The sequence below is a fragment of the Diospyros lotus genome, chromosome 10, assembly GCF_014633365.1.
Source record: "Diospyros lotus cultivar Yz01 chromosome 10, ASM1463336v1, whole genome shotgun sequence".
Classification (NCBI taxonomy): Eukaryota; Viridiplantae; Streptophyta; class Magnoliopsida; order Ericales; family Ebenaceae; genus Diospyros; species Diospyros lotus.
Window position 1 is genome coordinate 20,651,010 of NC_068347.1, and position 25,311 is coordinate 20,676,320.

The window sequence follows — 25,311 nt, forward strand, 5'->3', positions numbered from 1 at the left end:
TTTAAGCCCCTATTCCACGACCAGAAGAACCCTAATGCAACTCTAAGCTCTTACAATATACAAATCAGTCTATGAACACGTTCCCACAAAATCCAAATACCAAACGGCTTCTGAGCGTACTGATCTTCCTTCAGCAAGCCGCCAAAGCAGCAGTAGTTCATTTGTCATCTTTCGATCATCAGATCGAGGGTATATTATTCGTTTTATTGCTTTGAGTTATTGTGCTTTTATTGTTTATATTCAGTCCAAGTATGGATAAGGTCAAATCTTTGTAACTCTTAAATGTTTTCATGGATTGTAGTGGTTACCTAGAACCATTTTGAATCTAGGTGTGTATATGGTTTTAGTTTCTAAGATGAACTAGTGTAGACACCTTGATGTTTGACTTAGTGGAACCCCAAGGGTGGTTAAGACCTTGTGAGAGTGGAATAGGTGTGTGTATCGACATCAAACTATTATATATCGTCGTGTTGATCTCTATCGTGCATTCTTTATTCTATTTGTTATTACAGTGGGTTTGATATCTTAAAATCAGTAATCAAAGTATTTTTTTGGATTCAATTAAATAAAATTTTTAAAAGCACTCAATTCACCCCCCTCTTGAGTGGCCATACCCTAAGGAACCAACAGTTGGGTCATATCTGCAAGAGGAGGCTTATGAAGTTGGCTTACTAGAGTCTTATATGTAATTTGTGTACTGAACCTAGGCCAACTTGCGAGTCGTGTATTCTCAAAAAAATGACTAAGTCTAATTTAGTTGGACAAGGGGAAATGGCTACTAAATTGTTAGGATTAGTACATTCAGATGTATGTGGGCCCATAAATGTAATGGCACAGGGTGGTTATTTCTACTTTGTAAATCTTACTAATGATTTATCACGATATGGTTACATGTACTTAATGAAGTATAAGTCTGAAGTTTTTGAAAAGTTCAAAGAGTTCAAGGCTAAAGTAGAAAACCAAATAGAAAAGAGTATCAAGATTCTTTGTTCAGATCGAGGAGGTGAATACTTGTATAATTTCACAGTTGACTTCTCCTTACACACCATAGTTGAATGATGTTGATGAAAATAGGAATAAGACCTTGTTAGACATGGTTTATTCTATGCTAAGTTACATGGATTTGCTTATTTCATTATGGGGTTATGCTATTTTTACCGTGATTTATTTGATAAATCAAGTACCAACTAAATTTGTTTCAACCATACCATATGAGATATGGGTTGGGAAACCGTCGAGTCTTAAGTATGTTAGGATTTGGGGTTACCCGGTTTATGCGAAAAGGTTAAGAATAGAAAAGTTGGATCCTAGATCTGAAAATGGTCATTTTGTGTGTTATCCTAAAGATAGTTTAGGGTATTATATCTATTTTTTGGATGATCCAAGAGTTGTGGTTGCTAAACATGTTAAGTTCTTGGAAGAAGAGTTCATCCAGGAAGGTGGCATGGGGAAGAAAATATATCTGATGGAAGAAGAGTCTTCTATTCCACAGATACCTGGTTGAATTATTGAGTAAGGCGAATTAAGTTAGGGAGATTATCCACAAGTTCCTCATAGGTTTGGTAGAGTGCCTCATCATTTGAATCGATTGTATGGTTTATCGGTGGAGGAGATACATGAATTGTTCTTGCAAGGGACAGTGACAAGTTAATTGACCCTACCACCTATGAGGAGGCGATATTTGATATCAATGCCTCAAAGTTGCGAATAGCTATGGAATCTGTGATAGAGTCTATGTACTCCAACCAAGTCTAGGTCTTGGTAAATCCACCCAAAGGAATTGTTCCTATCGGGTGTAAATGGATCTTCAAGAGAAAGATCGATTCAGATGGATAAGTTTTGACGTATAAAGTTCGATTAGTGGAAAATGGTTATTGTCACCATCAAGGAATTGACTATAACGAGACTTTCTCACCTATTGTGATGCTAAAGTCCATCAAGAAGATGTTAGTTATCGTTGCTTACTATGACTATGAGATTTAGCAGATGGACGTCCAGATAACTTTTGTGAATGGATTTCTTAAAAAAGATATCTATATGAAACAACCGAGTGCATTTGAGGCTGTCGATTCACGCCAGGTGCATTTGTTGAAGAGATCAATATATGGTCTGAAGCAAGCATAGAGCAGTTGGAACATCTGTTTTGATCATGAGATCAAAGAATTTGGTTTCTTGAGAAATCTGAAAAACCATGTGTATATAAGAAGGCTAGTGGGAGAAACATTGTGATCCTAGTCTTGTATGTGGATGATATTTTTATTATGGGTAACAATGTGGACATGATGATGTCTGCGAAAGCCTAGTTGTCTAGAGTATTCTCCATAAAGGATCTGAGATATGCTACCTATATTTTGAGGATTAGACTTTATAAAGATAGAGTTAGGAAATTGATAAGTCTCCCCCAAAGCTTGTATATAGAGAAGTTGCTAAAGAGGTTTAGCATGTTGAATTCCAAAAAGGGGCAGTTGCCTATTCGAGTTGAAGTTCATCTCTCTAAGGAGATGTCCCCTAATACTCCTGAAGAGAGGGATCGTATGAGTAAGATACCTTATGCTTTGGCATTTGGAAACCTTCTGTATGCGATGATATGTACAAGGTCAGATATTGCATACACTATAAGTGTTGTAAGTCAATATCAGTCCGATCCCGGTGAGAGTCACTGGATCGCAGTTAAGCATATTCTGAAGTACTTGCGAAGGACTAAAGATATGCTACTAATTTATGGAATGGGTGATTTCCATGTGGATGGATTTATTGGTTTGGATTTTCAATCGGATGTTAATGATAGCAAATCGATGTCTGGTTTTTTATATCTCTTGAATGGCAGTGTTGTGAGTTGGAAAAGTTCCAAGCAGACAACCACAACGAATTCAACCACTGAAACCGAGTATCTTATGGCATGTGATGCTACTAAGGAAGCTGTTTGGATCCTGAAGTTTCTTTCTGAGGTTGATGTGGTTCCAACCACTCTATCACCAATACCTTTGTATTATGACAATAATGGAGTTATCGCGCAAGCAAAGGAACTCGGGTCTCATTAGAAATCCAAACACATTGAGTGCTGGTTTCATTTGATTCTAGAGATTATAGCACATGGGGATGTGCAGCTGCAGAGAATAGATTCAGCGAATAATATAGCTGACCCACTCACCAAGGCTATGACTTAGTCACGGCTAGATCGGCATCTTGAGAAGATGGGTATTCGATTCCTGCCAATGGTGTAGCACTAGATGTACATGTGATGTAAATTAGCATTAGTGTAAGTGGGAGATTGTTAGTTTTATGTGCCCTGATGCTAGATTTGAATGACATCTAGTAGGCTTGTTTTAATGCATTAATTGTATTTTTGTATAAATCAATAAAATGCAAGGTTTTCTTCATTCATATTCTCTCCAATCATTTGTATGAATGAGTCCCTAGATCTTCTGTGTGAGAATCTTATTCTCAAGGTGTTGAGACTGTGTGATAGGATTATCTGGTAACATAACTTCCTAAACTATTCCTAGTCCTTAAATTCTTTTGATAAGGACTCCAATTAATTGAGTATCGACTAGCATAGGGGTTACTACCTCGTTTAATATGGGGACACCAATGGAAAGATGGTGTGTCGTGCGCCATATGACATGAGATGTCGTTAGTAAACTTGTGGATGGTCATTGGAAAACTATCAATCGAATGTGACGCCGATGACTGACCACATGTCCTGGTGGATAACAATTGTGTCATCAAGTTGTGATGGTGTGTTGATCCTTATACTTAAATTGACACGGTTGTTTTGTGTATTGGTGTGCGGGATTTGCTAATGAGTCGAACCATCAAATTGGAAGGTGGGAACGTTCATTTATGTGGTTTTGTATTGCTAGTATATGGAGACAAGTGTTAGGAATAGGATTTGTTGCCCCTTGTCGGTATTTGATGGGGTGAATATCTTATGTGATCTACTATTGATGTGACAGAACAGTCCCTACCTAAGGCAGATTGAATGTCAGGAAAGGTGTTTCCTAAAGTGTCATCTAAGCACATTAATGAGATTTGACACATAGTTACTAACTTTGTGAGTTTATCACTTCATGACTCTCGCTCAGTTGGGACATTAGGTGATGAAAAGATTATAGCACACGGTAATCATTAACTATAATAGATTCACTTAAAGTGAGACTTCATTGTCACTTATACTGTCGTGAACCGCTACTAAGTGCTATTCAAAAACTCTCGGAATGTCATTAGGGTTTGAAGAAGTTTCAATGATGGGTCAAGGGGTTGACTGATATCGAAAAAGGTTTCGGTGTTATCTGATTGCTAACGAGTAGTTAACCTAAAAAGTCACACCATATAGTGTTACGTTTGGTATCGACATCGTGTGCCCAAAATATCTCTAAAAATGGTTGGTCAAAAGTTAACCCTTGACCCCTCTTGAAAAAATAGTGCATAGTAATAATGGATAGTGCATGGTGCATAGTGTGAAATGATTGCCAGTGAAGGATTACAAATAGTGCACAGTGCATGGTAATAATGAGTACTGCATAGTATATTAAATTATTGCATGCATAATTGAGGTGGGGGTGGTGGTGGAATCCAAAATCAATTGGATTTGGAGAAGAGGATATTAAAAGAGGGGGGGAGAGAGAGATTGGATGCAAGGATAGAGGCAAGGCCTTTGCCTTTTCTTCTCCCATCTCTTTCGATGCTACTATCTTTTTCTTCTTCTCTTTTTTGCTTCCTTTGAAAAATCATAGAAATTATACATGTAACTGTTACACGTATAATTTTGAGACACGGGCACCAATAATACGCAGATCCTCTATGTCTAGCATGGGAAGAAGTGACCACAATAGTACCTTACTGCAAACTAGGTATGAACAGACTAGGACCATCACAATGTGAGGTGGACACGATCTCAATATAAAAATAGTTTCTGTACCCCAACCTTACATCGGACAGCTGGTATGAGATTTATTTATGTATTCAATTGTTGAATATGTGTGTTGCTTAAATACCCAAGCTATGTATGGTGTGTATATTATATTTCGCTGTGTGTATCTGATACACAGTAAAAAATTTATTTTTGGGTATACCAACATACTAGTGATTCTCTTTAATGGAGTCATGACCCTTACACGTGTGGGGCAACCCTGAGACAAATCCATGAAAATATTGTCCCACTTTCATTGTGGAACAGGTAGTGATCGTAACAATCTCACGGGTCTTTGATGCTCAACTTTCACCTGTTGGCACACTAGGCAATGTGACACAAACTCTACCACACTTCTCTTCATACTGTCCCACCAAAAGTGACAGCGTAAACTCTGGTACATCTGTGGTACCTGGGTGTATGGTATAGTGTGACTGGCGAGCTTCTGACAAAATCCCTCACCTAAGTGCCTCATTGTCTGGCACACAAATTCTCTCACAGTATAACAACAAACCATCACCCCTCCGGATGTATCCCAAAGGGCCAAATCTCTCCATATTATCAAAAATCCATTCCAACCTCTCATGACTTCCTTGGCATTCTCGAATCCAATCAAGTTCCAATCTGATAAACCTGATTGGATACTCTTGTATATACAACATATCACAAGCTCTCTTGGTGTTACAGACACAACGAGCTCACTCATCTGCTCCACTAACGACCATTCCTAGACCATCATCATTGCAATTGTTGCTCCACGATGACTCAATGCATCAACCACCACATTTTCTTTCCTTGGGTGGTAAAAAATCTCACAATCGTAGTCCTTCAATAGGTCCATCCATCAATGATGTCTCATGTTCAAGTCCTTCTGGGAGAACAAATATTTCAAACTCTTATGGTCGGTGTATATCTCCACCTTCTCACCATAAAGATAGTGTCTACAAATCTTCAATGCAAACATAACAGCTGCTAACTCTAAGTTGTGGGTAGGATAATTTAGCTCGTGCTTCTTCAACTGCCTAGATGCATAATCAACCACACGCCCGTCTTACATCAGCACTCATCTTAACCCTGAATAAGAGGCATCACTAAAAACTGTGAACTTCTCATCGCTCCTTGGAATAGTCAGCACAGGTGTCGAAGTCAACTGTTGCTTCAACTCTTGAAAACAACTCTCACAGGAATCATCCCAATCAAAACTCGCTCCCTTCCAAGTCGATTTGGTCATTGGTGAAGCCAAATGGGTAAATCCCTCAATAAATTGCCGATAATAGCCGACTAGTCCAAGGAAATTTCGAATCTCGATTATTGTCGTAAGCCTCAACTAATCTAGTACAGCTTGAATCTTCATTGGATCAATAGAAATACCTTCTTTCAACACCACATGTTCGAGGAACCCTACTTGTCTTTGCTAGAACCATAACTCACACTTAGTGAACTTGGCATATAACTACCTTTCCCTAAGCCTTTGTAAAACCAACCTAAGGTGTATCTCATGCTCCTCCAAACTCGGTGAGTATATTAGAATGTCCTCTATAAAGACAATAATAAAGCAATCCACATACTCCCTAAACACCTTATTCATTAGGTCCATAAGCACTACTGGGGCATTCGTCAAGCCAAATGGCATAACCACAAATTCATTGTGGTCATACCATGTGCGGAATGCTATCCTCAAAATGTCTTCATCCCTCACTCATACTTAGTGATACCCTGACCTTAGGTCAATCTTGGAGAATACAGAAGTTCCTCGGAGCTGATCTAGTAGGCCATCACTTGAGGAAATGGATATTTATTCTTCAACGTGACTTGATTCAATTGTTGGTAGTCAATACACAACTGCATTGACCAATCTTTTTTCTACACAAACAACACTGATGCTCCCCATGGCGACATGCTCAGTCGAATAAAATCCCTATCCAACAAGTCCTAAACTTGCATCTTTAACTCCTTTAACTTGTTAGTGGTCATTCTATATGGAGTCTAAGAGATCGGTTGAGTCCCTAGCAACAATTCAATCGTGTAGTCGATCTCTCGGTGCGGTGGAAATCCTAGTAACTCCTCTGAAAAAACATTGAGAAAATCCCGGACTATCAGAAGCTGAGATAGCTCATTCTTTTCTCTTGCCGCAATTGACATAAAGGTAAGATATGCCTCACACCCATGACGCCTCAATTTCTCTACCTTCATCATAGAAATCATTGGGGTCGAAACCATTGTCTTAACTCTATGATATACAACAACTGGTTGTTGCAAAAATTTGAAAGATAACCTTATGACAACAATCAACTTTGGCATAATGCCACGAGAGCCAATCCATACCTAGGATCAAATCAAAGTCCTTAATAACAAGCACTACAAGATCACCTAATAACACCTAGTCATGCACCCTAATTTCACATTCTCCAATCACCTCGCTCCTTAGTAAGATAGTACCATTGGGCGTGGTAACAAACAAATAGTATGACAATGAACTCAAAGGAATGGGTACAAAGTGCACAACATGTGGTACTATGAAAGAGTGCGTAGACCCTGTATCAAAAAGTACATGAATATCATGGCCATTTAAAGTACGAATACCTTGCATCGTGGCGTTCCCTCCTTTAACCTCAACTACAGTTAAGGAAAATACTCACCCCTAAACCTGTGGCATATTTGTAATAATGGGGAGCTACGCCACGTGTAATAGTAATGGCGAAGGTGCTCCTCATATCTTGGGCATCGTCAATCGCTAAGAAAACCTCTGCCCCAAACCCCTAAACTGTGGTGGTCCTGTACACATATTTTTCCTATGCCTCTTCTAACCACATCAGTAGCAGATGATCTCCCTGTCAAGTGCCACATTAGAAACTTGTGGACAATCCTTCCACACATGTCCTAGCTGCCTACACTAATAGCAACCTCGTTTACTCTTACCAGAGTTTACTCCCCATTTCCTCTTCTTACTATTATTTCTTGCTCCCCTACTCGATACCTATTCACTCCTCAATTCGTTCTGGTCCTGCTCAATTGCGTAGGCTCCCTACACCACGGTAAGATAATCTGTGATCTAGGCCCCAACCAATGCATGTCAGATATCTGCTCTCAAGCCTCTCTAGAACTTGTTAGCCTTATTATCCTTTGGTGTCACTAGCTCTAGTGCATACCGTGCCAAAAAGATAAACTCAATCTCATACTGGGCCATTGTATGATTCCTTTGCACCAGCTCAATGAATTCATAGGTCTTTTGCTCCCGTACCCAAGCAGGGATATAAGTCTCATGGAAGATGTCCAAGAATTCTGTACACGACAGCTCTTGACCTATAAACCGCTGCCTGACAGTCTCCCACCACTACTCGGCATCACCCTGCAAAAGAAAGGCACCAAACTACACCTTTTGAGCATCTGTGCAACCCATAGTCCACAGGTGCTTCTCCATCGATGATAACCAGTTCTCAACCCTGGAAACATCCGGCCCCCCATGGAACTCAAGTGGTAACAATGCTATGAAATTCTTCAAGAGTACCCTCTTGACACTACCATCAGTCCCTTGAGCTATAAAGGCTTGACCTCCGTCATTACTATTGTAATAAAGCCTTATTTGATTGGTAAACAAGACATTAACGGCCTACAAAATACCTACCAACATCCCCAGCATATCAGAGACATCATGCCGATGGTCCTCACCATGGTCCTAAGGCAATTGTGGCATCGGGGTAGCCCGACCTTGACCTCGAATAGGCGGTCGCCCACATCCTCATTGCACGCTCATGATTCCTCCACAATTCAATGCTTAGGATATAAACTCCTATTGTGAACTCACAACTAACATTAATCATCCTAACTCAACCCGACATGCCTATGTGTATAGGTATTGACACACCCCCACCTCGCTTTGATACCAAGATTGTAAGGATCCCCAACCCAACAACCCTTAAGTCAGGGAAACCAAGGTGAGGTCTCTAGAAAAGAGAAAAAGGACATACAGAACCACAGCAGAAGCATAATATACATAGATAAGCAGTCAAGTATGGAGGAGCCTTTACATAACAAGAACCACTAGCCAGACGCTAGGGTACTACCATACATAACGACAGAAAAAATAAAACAATATTCTCCTTCACCCAAGAACAAAAACCACTTTCCCAAAGGTCTTCAGCTATGATTGCCTTATACATACTCTACCCTGTCAGATCAGACACAGCCCTCAACCTTCATATTTCCCTTACCTAGAATGATGAAGAGTAAGAGTGAGTCACAAGACTCGGCAAGTATAAGGAAACAAGGCTAGAGACTACCTTACCCGTATTCTGCACACAAATCATGCCATGAACCACAATTTAGTCTACATAATAACACATGCAATAATGCACAAATAATGAGCCGAAGGCCCACATATAAGACACAAAACGACAGCCAAGGTTACATATAAACCTGTATATAGCCATGAACTGGTTAGTATATGTAATACCCTGGTTCGGCATAAGATTATCATGTAATTTAAGTGAGATTAAGATACCAAAAATTGGCTTGATAGTAAAAATAAGTCACAGAATTGACCATAGGGAGTGCCCTGGAATCTTGATGTCTAAGGAAAATTATATGAATTGACGAGCATTCTGAGATATGATTTATGGTATTAAAAGAAATTAGAATCGAGACTATTTTCGGTATAGCTGCAATTCATACTGAAAAACTGAATTGTTATAGAAGACTCCCAGGAAGTCAACAGAACCCTAAGGGAGCTCTATTTTTACATAAGGATCAACCCTAAAGTGGTTTTGGGATGAAACAAATGTCATGTGAGGGCGCAGAGACGAAATCATCCTTATCGAGTAAGTCTTGAATTATTAATTTTGTATTTTTAATATCGTAATACAAATTAATTTGATGTTTGAGGATGTAATTGCAATTAGGGAATTGCACAATAGAAATAATGAGAAATTTGGGATTTAAGTGTGTGATTTCTCTATTATTCTAGTGTAATATATAGTTATATATATGTGTGTGTGTGTGCACACGAGTGTAATGGCCATGCCTTGCAAATTCATGGCTGCAAGTGAAGTATTTTACACGCAGTGAGGGATGGCTAAGGCAGACTTGAGGAGGTGGAAATGGCTATAAAATGGGAGGAGATGGAAGCAAATGAGAAGTGGAAGAAGCAAAGAGTTTAGAGAGAAAGAGAAGCCGAGAGCTGGAAGGAGATCGAGAGAGAGCAGGGGAAGCGACAGAGCAGGACGACCGATGGTGGTCGTGGCAAGCAACGTGGCCGGAGATGGCAGGCTGAAGTAGTGGCGGTGGACAGCGGCTACTTGCACGCAAGCAACATGCGCGGAGATGTTGGTCACAGTGGCAACACAGGGATGGCGGCTGGCTGGTGGTTGCGCGAGGTCAGGGGCGACTGGCAATGGCGCTAACAAGCGGCGGAGGCCAGCGATGGGTGGCCGACAGGTTGTGCACGCAGGTATGGCTATTCGCATGCAGGAGAGAAGAAGAAGGAAGAAGAAAAGAAAGAAAAAAAGAAAAAATAAAATAAAATAAACAAAAAGAAAAAAAAGAAAAAAAAAAGAAAAAAAAGAAAAAAAGAAAATGAAAAAGGAAAATAAAATAGAAGAAATAGGAAAAAAAGTATGGAGAAAAATAGGAAAAGTCTCCGAAAAATTCTAGAAAATTTTAGGAATTAACTTGGGGCTAGAGGAGCATGTTCGGAGCTAGAAAATTATCCGAGCTCGCATTTCGAGGTCATGACACGCATACCGATGAAACCTGAGAGGCTAGGTCAAGGTGAGTGGTTTTTCTCAGAATTTATTTTATGAATGGTAGTATTGAAAAAATGAGAAGAAATTGAGAAAATTATGGAAAAAATAGATATTGATATTCTTTTGAATGAATATGATATCTAGAGATCGTTGAGGCTCGTGGCTGAGCATTAGTACGATAACTTGAGGACTGGCATAAAAATTAAGGTTGGCACGGGAATCAAGGTATTTTGAATTACTTCTAAGGCAAGTAGTTTACCATCAAAACTTGGCTTGATTTATACAAATGGCTTTGACTTGTGAGTAGTTCTATCGAAAATTTAGTTTTATTGTGAGAGTTCCTAACCAAAGTTTGGCTTTATTGTAAAGAGTTTCTACTTTAAACTTGGTTTATCGTGAGTGTTCTTACTTAAAACTTGATTTTATTTTGAGTGGTTTGACCCTATACATGATTTGTTTATACAAATGATTTAACTTGTGATAGGTTGTTTGCATATGGATGGTTCATTCAAAGTGGTTATTTACATGTGCATTGAATTTTGTACTTTAAATTATGTGCATGGAAATGTTGGTTTTTATATGATGCATGGTTTGTGATAGTGACATTGGCATGTTTGTGTGATGTCCTTGTGGGATATGGGTTGTTAACCTGTGTGTGGCACTTGAGTGATAGCATTCAGGATGCGTGCCAAGGATTAATGCTATGTGATCCACTTGGGACGGGATTGAAATGGACTTCACCATATGGTACTCAAATGGCGGGGCTACAAGTAGGCACCACCTCGATTGTTGGCTCAAGTGGCGGGGCTGAGAGTGGACATCACCCTAGGTTCCTTTGAGAAATAGCATTATTGCCTAGGTGGACGTCGATTTCAGGGATAGTGTTGATCCTCTTGTGGCCAAGGTTATGTTGAGATCCGAAATGCTTTTGGGTGGAAGCATAATGCCTACCATGATATAGTGGTGATACCCAGGTTCATGCGTTGAGGTTGTTCCACTTAAGTAGAATTGTGTTATGTCAATGTGTCGATATGGTTGTGTTACCTTTAGAGAGATTGCATTTTCCCCGGTTAGGGTTAAGTGCTGTGTGGGATTTTCTTGGGCTAGGACATGTTGGGATTTGTCGATTTTATTCATGGTTTTGCATATATTCATGAAAATGTTTTTAAGCTCTCACTTAGATGATTTAGCATCTTATTTGGACTATGTCCCTAAAATATTCAAACGTACCAGGTGAAAGCAGTGGCGCTAAAGGAAAATGAGTTATCGAGATGTAGCCATCATTTACATTGGTGATCTTTAGCATATGTTTTGTCTATGTTAGAGGTGTTTAGTAGTTGTTGTTGAGAGATGAGTCTCTATGTATTTTGTTTTGAAGATGTCATGTCAAACGATGGTTCGATTTCTACATTATGAATAAAGTGAATTTGGTTATGTGAAATTTGAGATTTCAATTCTGCTTCCGTTGATGCGATGATACTTCGTATCTTAGCTTATTCCTTTAAGTTGATATGCTGAGATAATAGATCAGGATTATCGGGGTTTAATTTAGGTTGAGTATATGTTGAGATTGTTCTAAAAAAAAAAAAAATCCCTGAAATTCCATGTTAACGCACGCTTGGAAAAAATGGGGCATTACAGCATATCTCGAGCCAAATGCTCCAGAGCCCAAAGCTCCCATAACAATCGAGTCGAAGCTCTCTTAGGACGGTCCTCCCATCACTCGAGCCTATGGATGTACATCCCATGGATAAATGTATCGCGCGCAATAGTAACCATGCAATGCAATATATAAGGATGTAAGACTAATGCAACATTGATGATAATACATAACTCCCATAAGCCACGCATCAACCCATGCTACACCTACTTAGGAATACAAATGTCATGCATATGTTTTCTAAACGCACACCCACGACACACTAACATGTTCATGTCCTTACATATTCAACACATAAACCCCCAAATGCCAACCACCCATAACCATGCAACAATAAAATAAAATTGTAAGGAATACAAACACCACCCCAACACTATCTAAGAACCTATTGAATTATAGGGTGATACAAACCCCTATAAAATTAAGCAAGTGCCTAAGAATAAGGGTTTTTAAGCATAAATCATAGACCAACTATGAATCAATTGACCAAACAATCAGGGAGTATAAGAACTCGCATGGAAATGAAAAGAACTTACATAAAGAATAGAGAGCTAGTCAAATGGAAAAAGGACAATAGGAATTTGCCTTAAATTTTCGTTTTTAAACCTCTAACAGCACCAGGGTTGTCAATGGCTTAGCTCAAGCCTCTTCTAAATAAAATTAAGCTTCGAAAGATAAAAGAAATATTTAAATTAAATATTATCAAGACTATCTTCTATTTAATTCTAATTAATTTTACATTTACCTTAACCGCATTGTTCGAATTCCCCACTAAGTTGGCTGCCTCTCTCCCCGTTCTCTATTTTTCTTCCCAGCCCCCCATATTTATAGGCTTGGCAAAGTAGGTGGTGGTAAAAATGCCACATGGCAGCACAAAATTGTGCCACTTGGCGCAGTAGCAGCAGTAAGGCTCATGTGGGCCTTGCGTGGGGTGGCCAGCTCGCATGGGGCCCGAAACGACTTTGTTTGGCACCTGGCTTGCCTAGAAAAATAACCAGCATTTTTCTCCTCCCCTGCCCACACACGGATTCGAACCCAAGACCACTTCCCTCGTGCGTGTGTGTGAGCACCCAACCTACAACCTTCCTCACTTATTGTTGTGCATATTTTATAGTTAAAGGAATCCTATTCTCAATTTCTAAACTTACACTTAAACCTCAAATTTTTTGAATATTTGCTATTACTTTCTCATTCAAAAATACATTAAATTTAACATCTTTTACCTAATACATCAAACTTACAAATTGATATTAAATCGTGGATAACTAGGTCATTACAAGAAACCTCGTAGTAAGGAGTGGTGATTCAGGTAATGGCAACAATATTCAAATTCAAACAAAACTATTTCCGCTTTTGTTTTAAACCAGTCCGGGAAATTAGATCAATCATATTGGGATGATACAACCTCAAGCTGGAATCTTGTTTGGTCAGAACCAAGCAGCAACTACACAATATATGGGAAATGTGGTCCTATTGGAGTTTGCAATGCAAATAAGAGTCCAACTTGTAGTTGCTTGAGGGGATTTGTCCCTTCATCACCCCAAGACTGGAAAGCAGGGAACTGGAGTGGTGGATGCGTCAGGCAGCAGCCTCTGGAATGCAAAGCGAATGGGACAGCTATGAACGATGTGTTCATAAAATTTCAGGGATAAAACTGTCAGATTTTTCTAGTCCCCTTTCAACGGTGGGACAAGGCAACTGCGAAGGGAAGTGCAAGAACAACTGCTCGTGCATTGCATTTTCATATGAGAGCGGGTTGGGTTGCTTGACATGGGATGGCAACTTAAAGGATCTTCAGATATTCCAAGAAGGTGGCCAAGATCTGTATCTACGTTTGGACAGATCACATGTACAAGGTCAGACACTGTGAAAGTTCTTAAATAGAATCGTTGATCCTCTCGTTTACTCGGCTAATTTTTTCAACATTTCACGCTTATACATCAATATTTGATAAATCCTTATCCTCCCAACAAAGCATGTTCACATTCCCTATTTCAACAACATTATACTTCCACAGCAGTTTCTAGCTGGTATGACTACTTTAGGAAATGTTTGCCCGAACAGTTCAGAGCAATGAACAGGTTAATCATGGAACACAGTACCAAATGAAGGCATTGACATACCGCTGCCCTAGTGCCATCAATATCTAATACTTCATAAACATATAACGATGGACATTTTATTTCCAAGGATTTACCTCGAGCTGATGAGATCCATATAGTAGGCTTAATGTATATGTTCATGGCTTTAAATCAAAGAATTTCACATTTTAACGGTATATGTAACTTGAAAATATTTTGCAGTTACCGCATATATACCATCTGCCTCTTACCATTTAGCTTGATTTATTAATCTTGATGTCACGTCCAAAATTATCTACAGTATCTGTAAACGACTAATCAAGCTCATTTTATGTTTTAACTTCTATCTGTTACCATCAGTTTGTTCTATACAAAACAAATAGAAAAATGACTTCTCTTGATGAAGGGATGCAATTGAAGACGGTGCTGGTTATTCTTGCAATTTCCCTAATTATCACAATGATGGTTTCTTCTACCATTTTCATATGCCGAATGATAGCAAGAAGGACCGGTAAATATTTGTATCACGATCTGGACTACTTTGAACTTTTCTCTGCTTGCAATTGGTAACAATGTGGATTGGTGAATTCAGGATCACGGAGCAAGCAAGAGCTACAGTTCCTGGACATTGAAATTTTGAAGAAGCTTAGATAGAATAGAACTTGAGGTGGGAGTTAACAATGCAAAAAGCCCAGAACTGCCATTATTCAGTTTGGATATTTTGAGGTTTGCCACGGATGACTTCTCTATGGTTAACAAACTTGGGCAAGGAGGGTTTGGTCCTGTTTACAAGGTAAAGATTTCTTGTCCTTGAAGAATATTAGTTTCAGATAAAACTTGGTGAATCATAATTGTTGAAGAAGAACTTCCCCTCACTTCCCATTTTCAGGGAGAACTGCCAAATGGACAGGAAATAGCAGTCAAGAGACTGTCGAAAGTGTCTGGTCAGGGACTGCAGGAGTTAAGAAATGAGGTCATTGTAATTGCAAAACTCCAGCACAGAAATCTTGTTAGACTTCTGGGCTGCTGCATTCAAAGAGAGGAAAGGCTTTTGATTTATGAGTAAATGCCCAATAAGAGCTTAGATGCTTTTCTTTTTGGTTAGGACCGTCTAAATTTTTGACAATATCAAATTTTTGTTGCATCTCTGCTTGATGACTGACAAATGCACCTTGGAATGGCAAACCCAATCAATAAAGTGAGATTGGATTGGAAAAAATGCTTTGACATCATCGAAGGGATTGCTCAAGGTTTATCTTCATAGAGATTCTCGCTTAAGAATTGTCCATCGTGATATCAAAGCTATCAACATTTTGTTAGATGAGAAGATGGACCCTAAAATTTCAAACTTTGGCACAAGAAGAATATTTGGAGGAAAGGACTATCAAGAAAATACAGTTAAGAGTGGTTGGAACTTAGTAAGTGTTATTTTTTACTCATTCCAATGTTGTTATCATCATCATCACAGGCCTTGACCCCACTAAATACGGTCAACTACATGGATTCTAGTTCTCCAATTATCCTTATATATGGTTATATCTTTTGTAAAGCCATTATATTATATCTCATATCATATCTAAGGGTTTTCTAGTAAGTTTTCTTTGGTCATCCTCTTACCTCATTTGTTACAAACTTCTTCCATCTCATCCCCTCTACTCACATGTGTCTATTGTTCCTCTTCTCGCATGTCCAAACTATTTTAATCACATCTTTCTCATCTTTTCTTCAATAGGTGTAATTCCAACCATGTTATAAAAATCTTGTTTCTAATTCTTTTTTCTCTTATATGGCCACCCATCCACAATAACATTTTCCCCTCGATTATGTTTACATGTTGAGCATCTTACTACTTACTTGCCTAAAATTCTCCCCCATACAACAAAGATAATCTTATAGGCATCTGGTAAAACTTTCCCTTTAGTTTTAAAGGGATTCTACAATCACATAAATACTAGACACACTGCTCCATTTCAACCATCCTGCAATGATTCTATGAGTATCATGCTCAATAATCTTCCTTTCTTTATGAATAATTGATCCAAGATATCTAAATTGATTTTCTCTAAGAATAACTTGACCTTCAAATCTCTCCACAATATCATCTACGAGTTTATTTTTACAACACCTACATTTCATGAATACAGTTAGAATGATTGGATTTGTGAGATGCATAATATGTCCAAACATAATGTTTGTGTTATCAAAATGGCGTGTACATGTTAGCCAGGCATGCACAAATACTCTCCTCTTAGTCCTATTAATTAGGCAGTAACATTAATGAAGTGGCTACATGTCTCCTGAATATGTTCTAGACGGTGTAGTCTCTGTAAAATCAGATGTTTTCAGCTTAGTTTTACTGCTTGAGATTATTAGTGGGAAAAGGAATGCAAATTTTCACCATCCTGAAAAACCAGTGAATCTTCTCGGATATGTAAGTCATGAACATGAATGACTTTTCCTTTATTGGATGATCTGTCACTTTATTTTTTTAACCTAATTTTAGGGCAGCACTAAATTATCCGATGAAACAATATTTTGATATGTCTTCAGGGATGGGAACTCTGGCAGGAGAACATGATGCTAGAATTACTGGATCCGTCATTACATGAATAATATGAAAGTGATCAAGTGTTGGGATGCATTCAGGTTGGCCTTCTCTGTGTTCAAGATATCCCTATAGATAGACCAACAATGGACACGGTGGTTTTCATGCTGGGAAAGAAGCCACAGTTTTCCCACCAATAAAGAAACCGGCCTTCTCACTGGGTAGAACTCCAAGAGAGACAGATGAGGAGGGAACTATTTCTGGAAATCGTTCGGCTAATGTTATGACAATCTCTGCAATTCTTGGACGATAAGGTTATTAGCATTTACTCAAAGGTTGAGCACTAATCTCAATACTAAATTGAATACAGTAAATTGTGTAATTCATGTACTAGTTCAAGTACCAAGAGTACAGAAATGGATATATTATGCATTCAGAAATTCGTATAAAAGATAGGCTAGAAATGTCATCTACATATAATGTCCTGTTGGCTACGGGAAAGACATTGCCTCCACTAAACAGTCTGTCTCCCTCGTAAAGAATGAGCTCTGCACTTTCTTGCTCGTCTGTAACTACAAGCATATGCAACCTTCAGGCAAGGCTCAAATCAACTACCAGAGTCTAGAGTTCATGAAGGTTGAAACTCCCAATATCAGGATAGTGCGAATATGGTAGATATTCACAAGAAAAATAAGCTCAAAATCCTTGCATGAAAACCCTTTAGATTACAGATGGGTGTAGATGGAGTTGACTACATCAATAAGTAGCACCGAGTGATGAGAAACTGGAATTATTAAATTTTAACGTCTGATATTAAGATTTAGGTTTTATTAAATTTTGGAATTTAGATCTTAGATTTTTAGTTTTATTTATTTATTTGGATAATTGTAATTAGAATATATATCTTTTAGTTTATGCCTATAAATAGGTTTAGGATGCAATCAGAAATTGAATTATTGATTTTGAACAAAGATTACTGAAATTTCCCTCCCTCCCTTCCCTCCACTGCAAACTTCTTCTTGCTACCCATCCCTGATTTCTTATTCTCTCTGATTCTTCTATCCTTCTCCCAATTTCTTCCCTTCTTGAATGTTTTGCAAAATGCTAGCATATTGCTTCAACACAATCATTTCCTATGCCTGACTAGAAATAAAGACTGGTCATATGTTCGTTTGTGTTTTTGGCCAAGTTTGGTTTTTGACACGATTTCAGTCCTTTTTAAGTATTGTAAAATAGGCTGAAATCAAATTACGACAAGTTCATTCAACCAGCTCTTCCAGAAGCTATGAGGGTAGTGTTGTACTAGTTCAAAAAGGTTACCATGGAGAAAGCCAATTGAAAGATCTGAAAATGCATAAAATTTTATCCACAATAATCAATGTCATGGAAACTTTAGCGCGAAACAATGAAAGCAAAGCAAAGTGTTCATTATCCAAAAATCACAAGCTTTTCTCAGTGGGGCCCAAATAAAAGTCAGATGTACTATAAACTTTCAGTATGATATTTTCACAAACATATATCGCGCAAATGATGACCACATGTTTGATTAAAACGCAGATTATATACGAAACGAGAACTTACATTTGAGAGATCAAGAAAGAATGACAAACCGATATGTGAAAAATTGTTGCCTCCGTCTCCGTTTTGGTTTAAGTTGATTGTCCTTGCCGTTTGGTTGCTGAGAAACTGTCAAAGAAACAAAGTATTCAAGTGGCGCTGAAACGGCACTTGAAATTTGCAACCAACAGTGTACCACCATCTGTGTTTGGGTGTCAATTGTCACATTCGGCCCCAATTTTGCCCAAAGGAGATTTGGATTAGGCAAAACCCTTTTTAGTGTTGTATATTATGTAAAGTGTGTAATATTGTGTGGAATGTCCTAGAGGATTTTAGAACATTCCAAAATATCTCGAAACTTTCCAGAAGACTATAGAAATGTGTAGACTAGTCTAGAAAGGTCTAGATTAATCTAGAGTAGTCTAGAAGGTTCTAAAATACCATGGAACCTTATAGAGTTATGTAGAACATTCTACAATATGATAAAGGTGGGAGAAGTTTCAGGAGGAGCAATAACTACCATAGGATCAAATTGATCTTCGTCGTCCATTGAGGAGGTGGAAGGCTATAAATAGAAGTAGGCATTCATTTGTAGGTAGGGAGCAAAATCAGAAGCCTTGTAAAGCATTCTTTAAAATAATAAAAGTTCTTTGTTTTTCAAGCTTCCTTTCAAGTGTTCTTCCTTTGTTTCCATATTCTCTCTTACCTTCTAAAGTTCTTTAGCTATCTTTATAGCTTGTTTGGAGGATAGGTTGACTTGGTTGCGACAGATTGTAACTAAGTGCCGCACGATCGTTGGTAAAGTCCAAGCCCATGACAGTTTATATCAGAGCCTAGTTCAAGTTAAGGGAGGATATTTCAACTACGTTAATATCTAACAAGGAAGATGGCAAGTGGTAGCAATGTTAATGTCCACGAGGGAAGGGAAAAGGAGACAAAAGCTCTCGATAGCAATAAGAACCATAGGGAGAAGTCTAGGGATGTCATGGAAAATATGAACGCAAGGCTTGTAAGGGTGGAGCTTGTAATACCCAAGAACTTTTTGAGGTTATAAAGGGGATTTTATGAAAGGTATAAGTGAAATTTTTGAAAGAATGAAACTATAGGGTATACTATCATAGTTTCAAGTGACCAAATCGATCGTAGGGAGTGCCCCGGACCCTAGATGATTAAGAAAAATGATATAGTATGGACGAGTGATTCAAGGCATGATTTTAGGTGTCAAAAGAAATTGGATCAGGAATGATTTTTAGTAAAGTTGTGAATCAGGTTGAAAAATCGAATCGACATAAGAAACTTCCAAAAGGTCAATGGGGTGTTTCAAGGGCCAATATTTTATATGTAGAACAACCTTTGAGCGATTTTGGGTTGAAACGAAAGGACTTAGGGTCAAATTAATCAACTGGGCCAAAGTGCATCTTACTAATTTTGCCCAAGGGAGGACAAAGGATAGTTTTCCAGAAACTTCGAGGAAGAAATGAAGAGTACAAAACTTGTGGGTCTTAGTGGTGTTGTTAGAAAGATCAAGGGCTTCAAAGAAAAGGGTGAACTAAGGTTGGAAATTAGTTGGGGGGTTGAAGTGCAATTAACCAAAACTAGGTGGGAAACCTGTAAAGTTGGTGGCCAACTTTCTGCCGTCGTTTCTGGTGATGGGACGGTCGAGGGAGGGCTAGGAAAGGTCGTATATGGCGTGGGAAGGCTTGGGGGCCAAGCCTTGGGCTCTGATTGGTTGAAGAATAGACGAATTTTGCCTATAAATAGCTAGGGTTTCGGTCAAGAATGAGCACACAAATTACTCGCGTTTGAGAGTGATTTGAATGAAACGGATAGAGGGTTTTTATTCTCGAGGGATCAAGAATAAATTCTGGAGAATTTGGTGCGTGTTGGAGCACGTTTGAAGCTGTTTCGAAGCTTGGCTGGAAACACGAAGCGGACATCAGGGGTCGACCTACAACTAGCCGTTCGAGGCCTTTTCCGATGAGCTTTCAAGTAGCAAATGATGCCATTAAGATTGATTGAGGAAGGGCTTCAAGGGGGTGGGGGGTAAGGGCGCGTGGGACAAGGGTATTTTCTGAAATTTGTTTTAATATTTTTCTAAAATTATTTTAAGAATTATCGTGTTGAAAATTTTGAGAAGATAATTATATTGAAATTATCGAGGTGAAAACTAGGAGAAAAATAGAGAAAATTATGAAAAATTAAGGAAAAATAGATTTTGAAGCTCCTTTAAATAAATATGATGTTTAAGGAGTATTGTGGCTCGAGATTGAGTGTAAATACGGGTGTTTGAGTTTTGGCACATAAATCGAGATTGTGCATGAGAATCGAGGCATTCCGAATACATTTGAAGTGAGTGTTCACCCCTAAAATTTAATTTATTGTGAGTAGTTCTATCCTAAAAACTTGGTTTTGTTATAGCTAAATGTGTTATAATTTCATGCAAAATAGTTTTGTTGCATGCGAACGGTAACCGGTAACGGTTGGTTTCATGTGGGAGATTTGTCTCAAAACGTTTTATACATGTGTATTGTATTTTATAAAATGTTGTTATATGATGCATTGAGTTGTGATATGAGGCATTGTCATGCGTTTTTTGTTGTTCATATGGGATGTTAGCCTGGAACGTTGTCAGGATAATATAGCCGTAATTCCTCAAGCCGGAATAACATATAGGGGTATCTTATGCTGGTGTGCATGCCAGGATAGCCGCCTAGGACAACTGGTTGTCCATGTGAGATACAAGTTGAGAATGGGTAATGGTTCCTAAATGCTTTTGAGTGGGAACGCAATCCCTGACGTAATTGTGGTAAGCCGGGCTCCTACGATTATGTGACCCTCCTTGGCCGGGAATGGTAACGATTGTTCCCGAGATGTTGGGAGATGTATTGACTTTGCCCCTCTTAATCTAGGACTGTGTTGTGTCAATGTGTCGGTACGATGACGTGGCCTTTAGAGAGATTGCTCTTTTCTCGTGGTAGGGTTAAGCGCTGTGAGGGATTCTCTTAGGCTAGGGCTTGTTGGGTTGTGTCATGTTGTTTCATGTCTTACATACATTCATGAAAACGTGTTTTGAACTCTCACTTAGATGATTTATCATTTAATATAGACTTTGTCCCTGGAATAGTCAAATATTATAGGTGAAGATAGCGGTGCAAAAGTGAAAGGGATTGTTGAGGAGTGACGACAATTAGTAGATAAATTATAGTATGTCGTTTTCAATTATGTTGTGTATTTTGATGACGTCATATAAAATGATGGTTTCAATTATATACCGTTTCAGGTTACGATCTAGCTTCCGCATTTGAGATGAATTACCTGTCTTAGTTTATTAATGATTCTAAGTTGATATACTGAGAAAGTGTAACGGGATTGTCGGGGAACGGTTTATGTGTTGAGTTTCGGTTAAAAAAAATATATCCCTGAAATCTTATGTTACCTAACGCCCTGAGAAAAGTGGGGTGTTACAGAGCTTGTTATGGCCGGTCGAATAGATCAATTTGAAGAGTTAGGCCAACATATCGATAAGCTTAACGGTGGACAAGAAGAGTTTTGTGGGGTAGTCCAAGGATCCTTGAACGTGGTGGTTAATGTAATACCCAAGAATGGTTTGAGGATATAAACAGTATTTAATGAAGGGTATAAATGGAATTTGCGAAAAAATGAGACTATGGGATACACAAATGTAGTTTTGGACGACCGAATTAGTTAGAGGGAGTACCCCGGACCCTAGATAGCCAAGGAAAATGGTATAGTATCGATGAATGATTTAAATTATGATTTTTAGTGATAAAAGAAATTGGATCGGGAATAGTTTTCGGTACAGCAAAAATACAGCTGCCGATTAGGTCATAATACCGAATTGTTATAGACGGCGTCCAAAAAGTCAACAGAGCATGTCAATGACTAATATTTAATGTATAGAACAACCCTTAAGTGATTTCGGGTTGAATCGAGTGGATTTAAGGTCAAAACGATCAATCGGATCTAAGTGTAATTTTTTAAAATTGCCTGAGGGAGGTCAAAATGGTAATTTTTTGAAAGTTTCAAGGGAGAAATGAGAAGTACTAATCTTGAGGGTCTTAGTGATAGTGCTAGAAAGATCAGGGGCTTGAGGATAAGGACCAAAATGCAAAAGAAAATTTCAAGAGGACCAAATTGCAATTTTTGAAAAAGCTTCATGCGTATGGTAGATCTGGCCGAGATTTTGGCCTGAAAATCCGGAGATTTGGGTAGCAAATCTCGTCAGGGCATGGCCAAGGACGGTCCTAGTGGCGTGTAAGAGGAGATTTGGCCGGAAATCGGCCACGTGGGGGTCGGATTTAGCCTATAAATACCAAGGATTTTTGATCGAATTTGGAGCATCAAATTGCTCGGTTTTGAGGGCGAATCGAGGAAAACCAATAAGAGGCTTTTGATCCTTGAGGCAAGAGGAGCATTTTTGGTAAGTTTCGTGAGTTTTAGAAGTGATTTGAACGGGTTTCGAAGGCTGATCAGAGAAGGGAGGCGGACTGCCTACCGCCGCCTGTAACCGGCCATTTGGTGGGTTTTTCGGTGGCCTTTCGGCCTGAAATTGGTGGGGTCAAGATCGATTCTTCGTGGGCTTTCAGGGGGTACCGGTTTCGAGGTCATCGGAGCAATCGCCGGCGACTGGCTCAAGGTTGAAGACGGTGGCGCATGAGCTGCACGCGCCAGCCTTTGCTTGCACCCACGCGCCAAGTGCGTGAAGGCGCGTGACGAGGGGCTTTTTGGTAATTTAAATTCCAGAAATTCTATTTAATTATTTTAGGAATTATGGTGTTGAAATATTTGGAAAAATAGTTGAGTAAATAATTATTTTGGAATTATCGAGGTGAAAAATGGGAGAAAATAGAGAAAATTATGAAAAAATTGAGAAAAATGGATTTTAATGCTTCCTTAATTAATTATGGTGTTTAGGAAGTGTTGTGGTTGGAGGTTGACTGTAAGTTCGAGTACTTGTATTTTGGCACGCAAAGCGAGGTCGTGCATGAGGATCGAGGCGATCCGAATACATCGAGGTGAATGGTTCTACCCGAAAAGACTTATAGTAGCATGTGAATGGTTTACTGTGAGTGCTCATCCTTATGGCTTGGTTTATTGTGATGGTGTTGACGTACGAGAACCGTCAACCGAAGTTCGAGAGCCCGCGGTGCAATAACAGGTGCCGAAGAGTAAGGAACAGAAGCAAAGGAACCAACAATAAGCACACAAGATTTTTACGTGGTTCGGCCTGAATGATGCCTAGTCCACGACTGTTCTCTGGTTATTCTGGCAGAGTCACAGTATGTAATTCGGTCATCCATCCCTTTACAGTGGCGTATTCTTCTCTATAAATAGAGTCGTGTTGTTTACAATTCGAATCAGTTCTAAATATGGAAGGAGTCTATTCCGTTGATGGCGCTTTCCTTATCAGCTCCGAAATATCAGGGATAGGTTCCTTGTCTTTATGGATTTGAATTACTTCTGATAGGCAGGTGTATATCGCTTCCGATAATCTCGCGGTCTCCTAGCTGTTCTAATCTTTGGCGCATCCTTCGGCGAAGCGGAAGTCGTGATGTTGGGATGTTGTTTTGAGTGAGCTCGCTTAGAGCGAGCTCACTATCTTCAGGTGACCTAACTTTTTACCGTAAGACTCTTCATTGGTGGTTCTCGATCTCTGGGCCTGGTGAGCCTCTAAGGAATTCCGACCGGCCTATTGTGCCTTGGGTATTTTGGGTTCGCCTTGCGCAACCGAGTCCAGCCCGTCAGTTGAATTCCGGAGATAGCCCATAACAGATGGTTTGTCCAAATGATTATTTACACATGCATTGAATTTCGTACGATAAATTGTATACATCGAAATGTTGATTTTAAGTTATGCATGTTATGATTTTCCGACATTGGCATGTTGTGTTGTCCATGTGGGACGTGGGTGGTCAACCTGTGACGTAGCTCTCGAGTGTCATCCCTCGGAATGCATGCCAAGGGTTAATGCTATGTGACCCACTTGAGACAGGGCTGAGACGGACTTTACCCTAGGGTACTCAAGTGGCGGGGCTGAGAGTGGACACCACCCCGATTGTTGGCTCAAGTGGGGGGGCTGAGAGTGGACACCACCCCAAGTTCCTTTGAGCAATAGCATTAAGGCTGAGGTGTTGTGGATTTTGAGGATAGTGCTGATGTGACACTCTTGGGGCTAGGTTTCCATTGGGTTTTGGAATGCTTTTGAGTAGGAGCATAAAGCCTAACAATGACAAATGGGGTGATTCCCGGGTTCATATGTCGAGATTGTCCCTCTTAAGCAGGATTGGGTTGCCAATGGGTCGGTGTGGTCGTGTCGCCTTTAGAGAGACTGCATCTTCCCTGGTTAGGGCTAAGTGCTATGTGGGATTCTCTTAGGCTGGGGCATGTCGGGATTTATCTATTATATATATAGTTTTGCATATCTACATGAAAATGTTTTTGAACTCTCACTTAGATGATTCAGCATCTAATTTGCACTATGTCCCTAGAATATTCAAACGTTCCAGATGAATGCAGTGGCGCTAAGGGAAAGAATGTCATCGAGATGTAGCTGCTATGTTTAGTTTTCGTAGGTTTTGATTACGATGTTCAAAGGTTATGTAATATTTTGATATTTTCATGTGAAACATCGATTTGGTTATTGTAAAAGGAATTGTCGGTTATATATCATTGAGGTTTCGATCTTGCTTCCGCTGATGTGATTGATAATACCTATCTCAGTCTATTAATTATTAAATTTTGATATGCTAAGAAGGTACGATCGGGATTGTCAGGAAATGATTATGACGAAGGTA

At 39.2% G+C, this 25,311-nt stretch overlaps 1 protein-coding gene and 1 pseudogene across 1 annotated transcript; both read left to right on the forward strand.

Moving 5' to 3' along the window:
* Nucleotides 1-2,501: 2,501 nt before the first annotated feature.
* Nucleotides 2,502-3,041, forward strand: LOC127811169 (secreted RxLR effector protein 161-like). Its single transcript, XM_052350875.1, has one exon. It carries the CDS (start codon nucleotides 2,502-2,504, stop codon nucleotides 3,039-3,041), a length of 540 nt encoding a protein of 179 aa, XP_052206835.1.
* Nucleotides 3,042-10,231: 7,190 nt separating this feature from the next.
* LOC127811170 (G-type lectin S-receptor-like serine/threonine-protein kinase At1g11330) lies at nucleotides 10,232-17,139 on the forward strand (annotated as a pseudogene).
* Nucleotides 17,140-25,311: the final 8,172 nt, after the last annotated feature.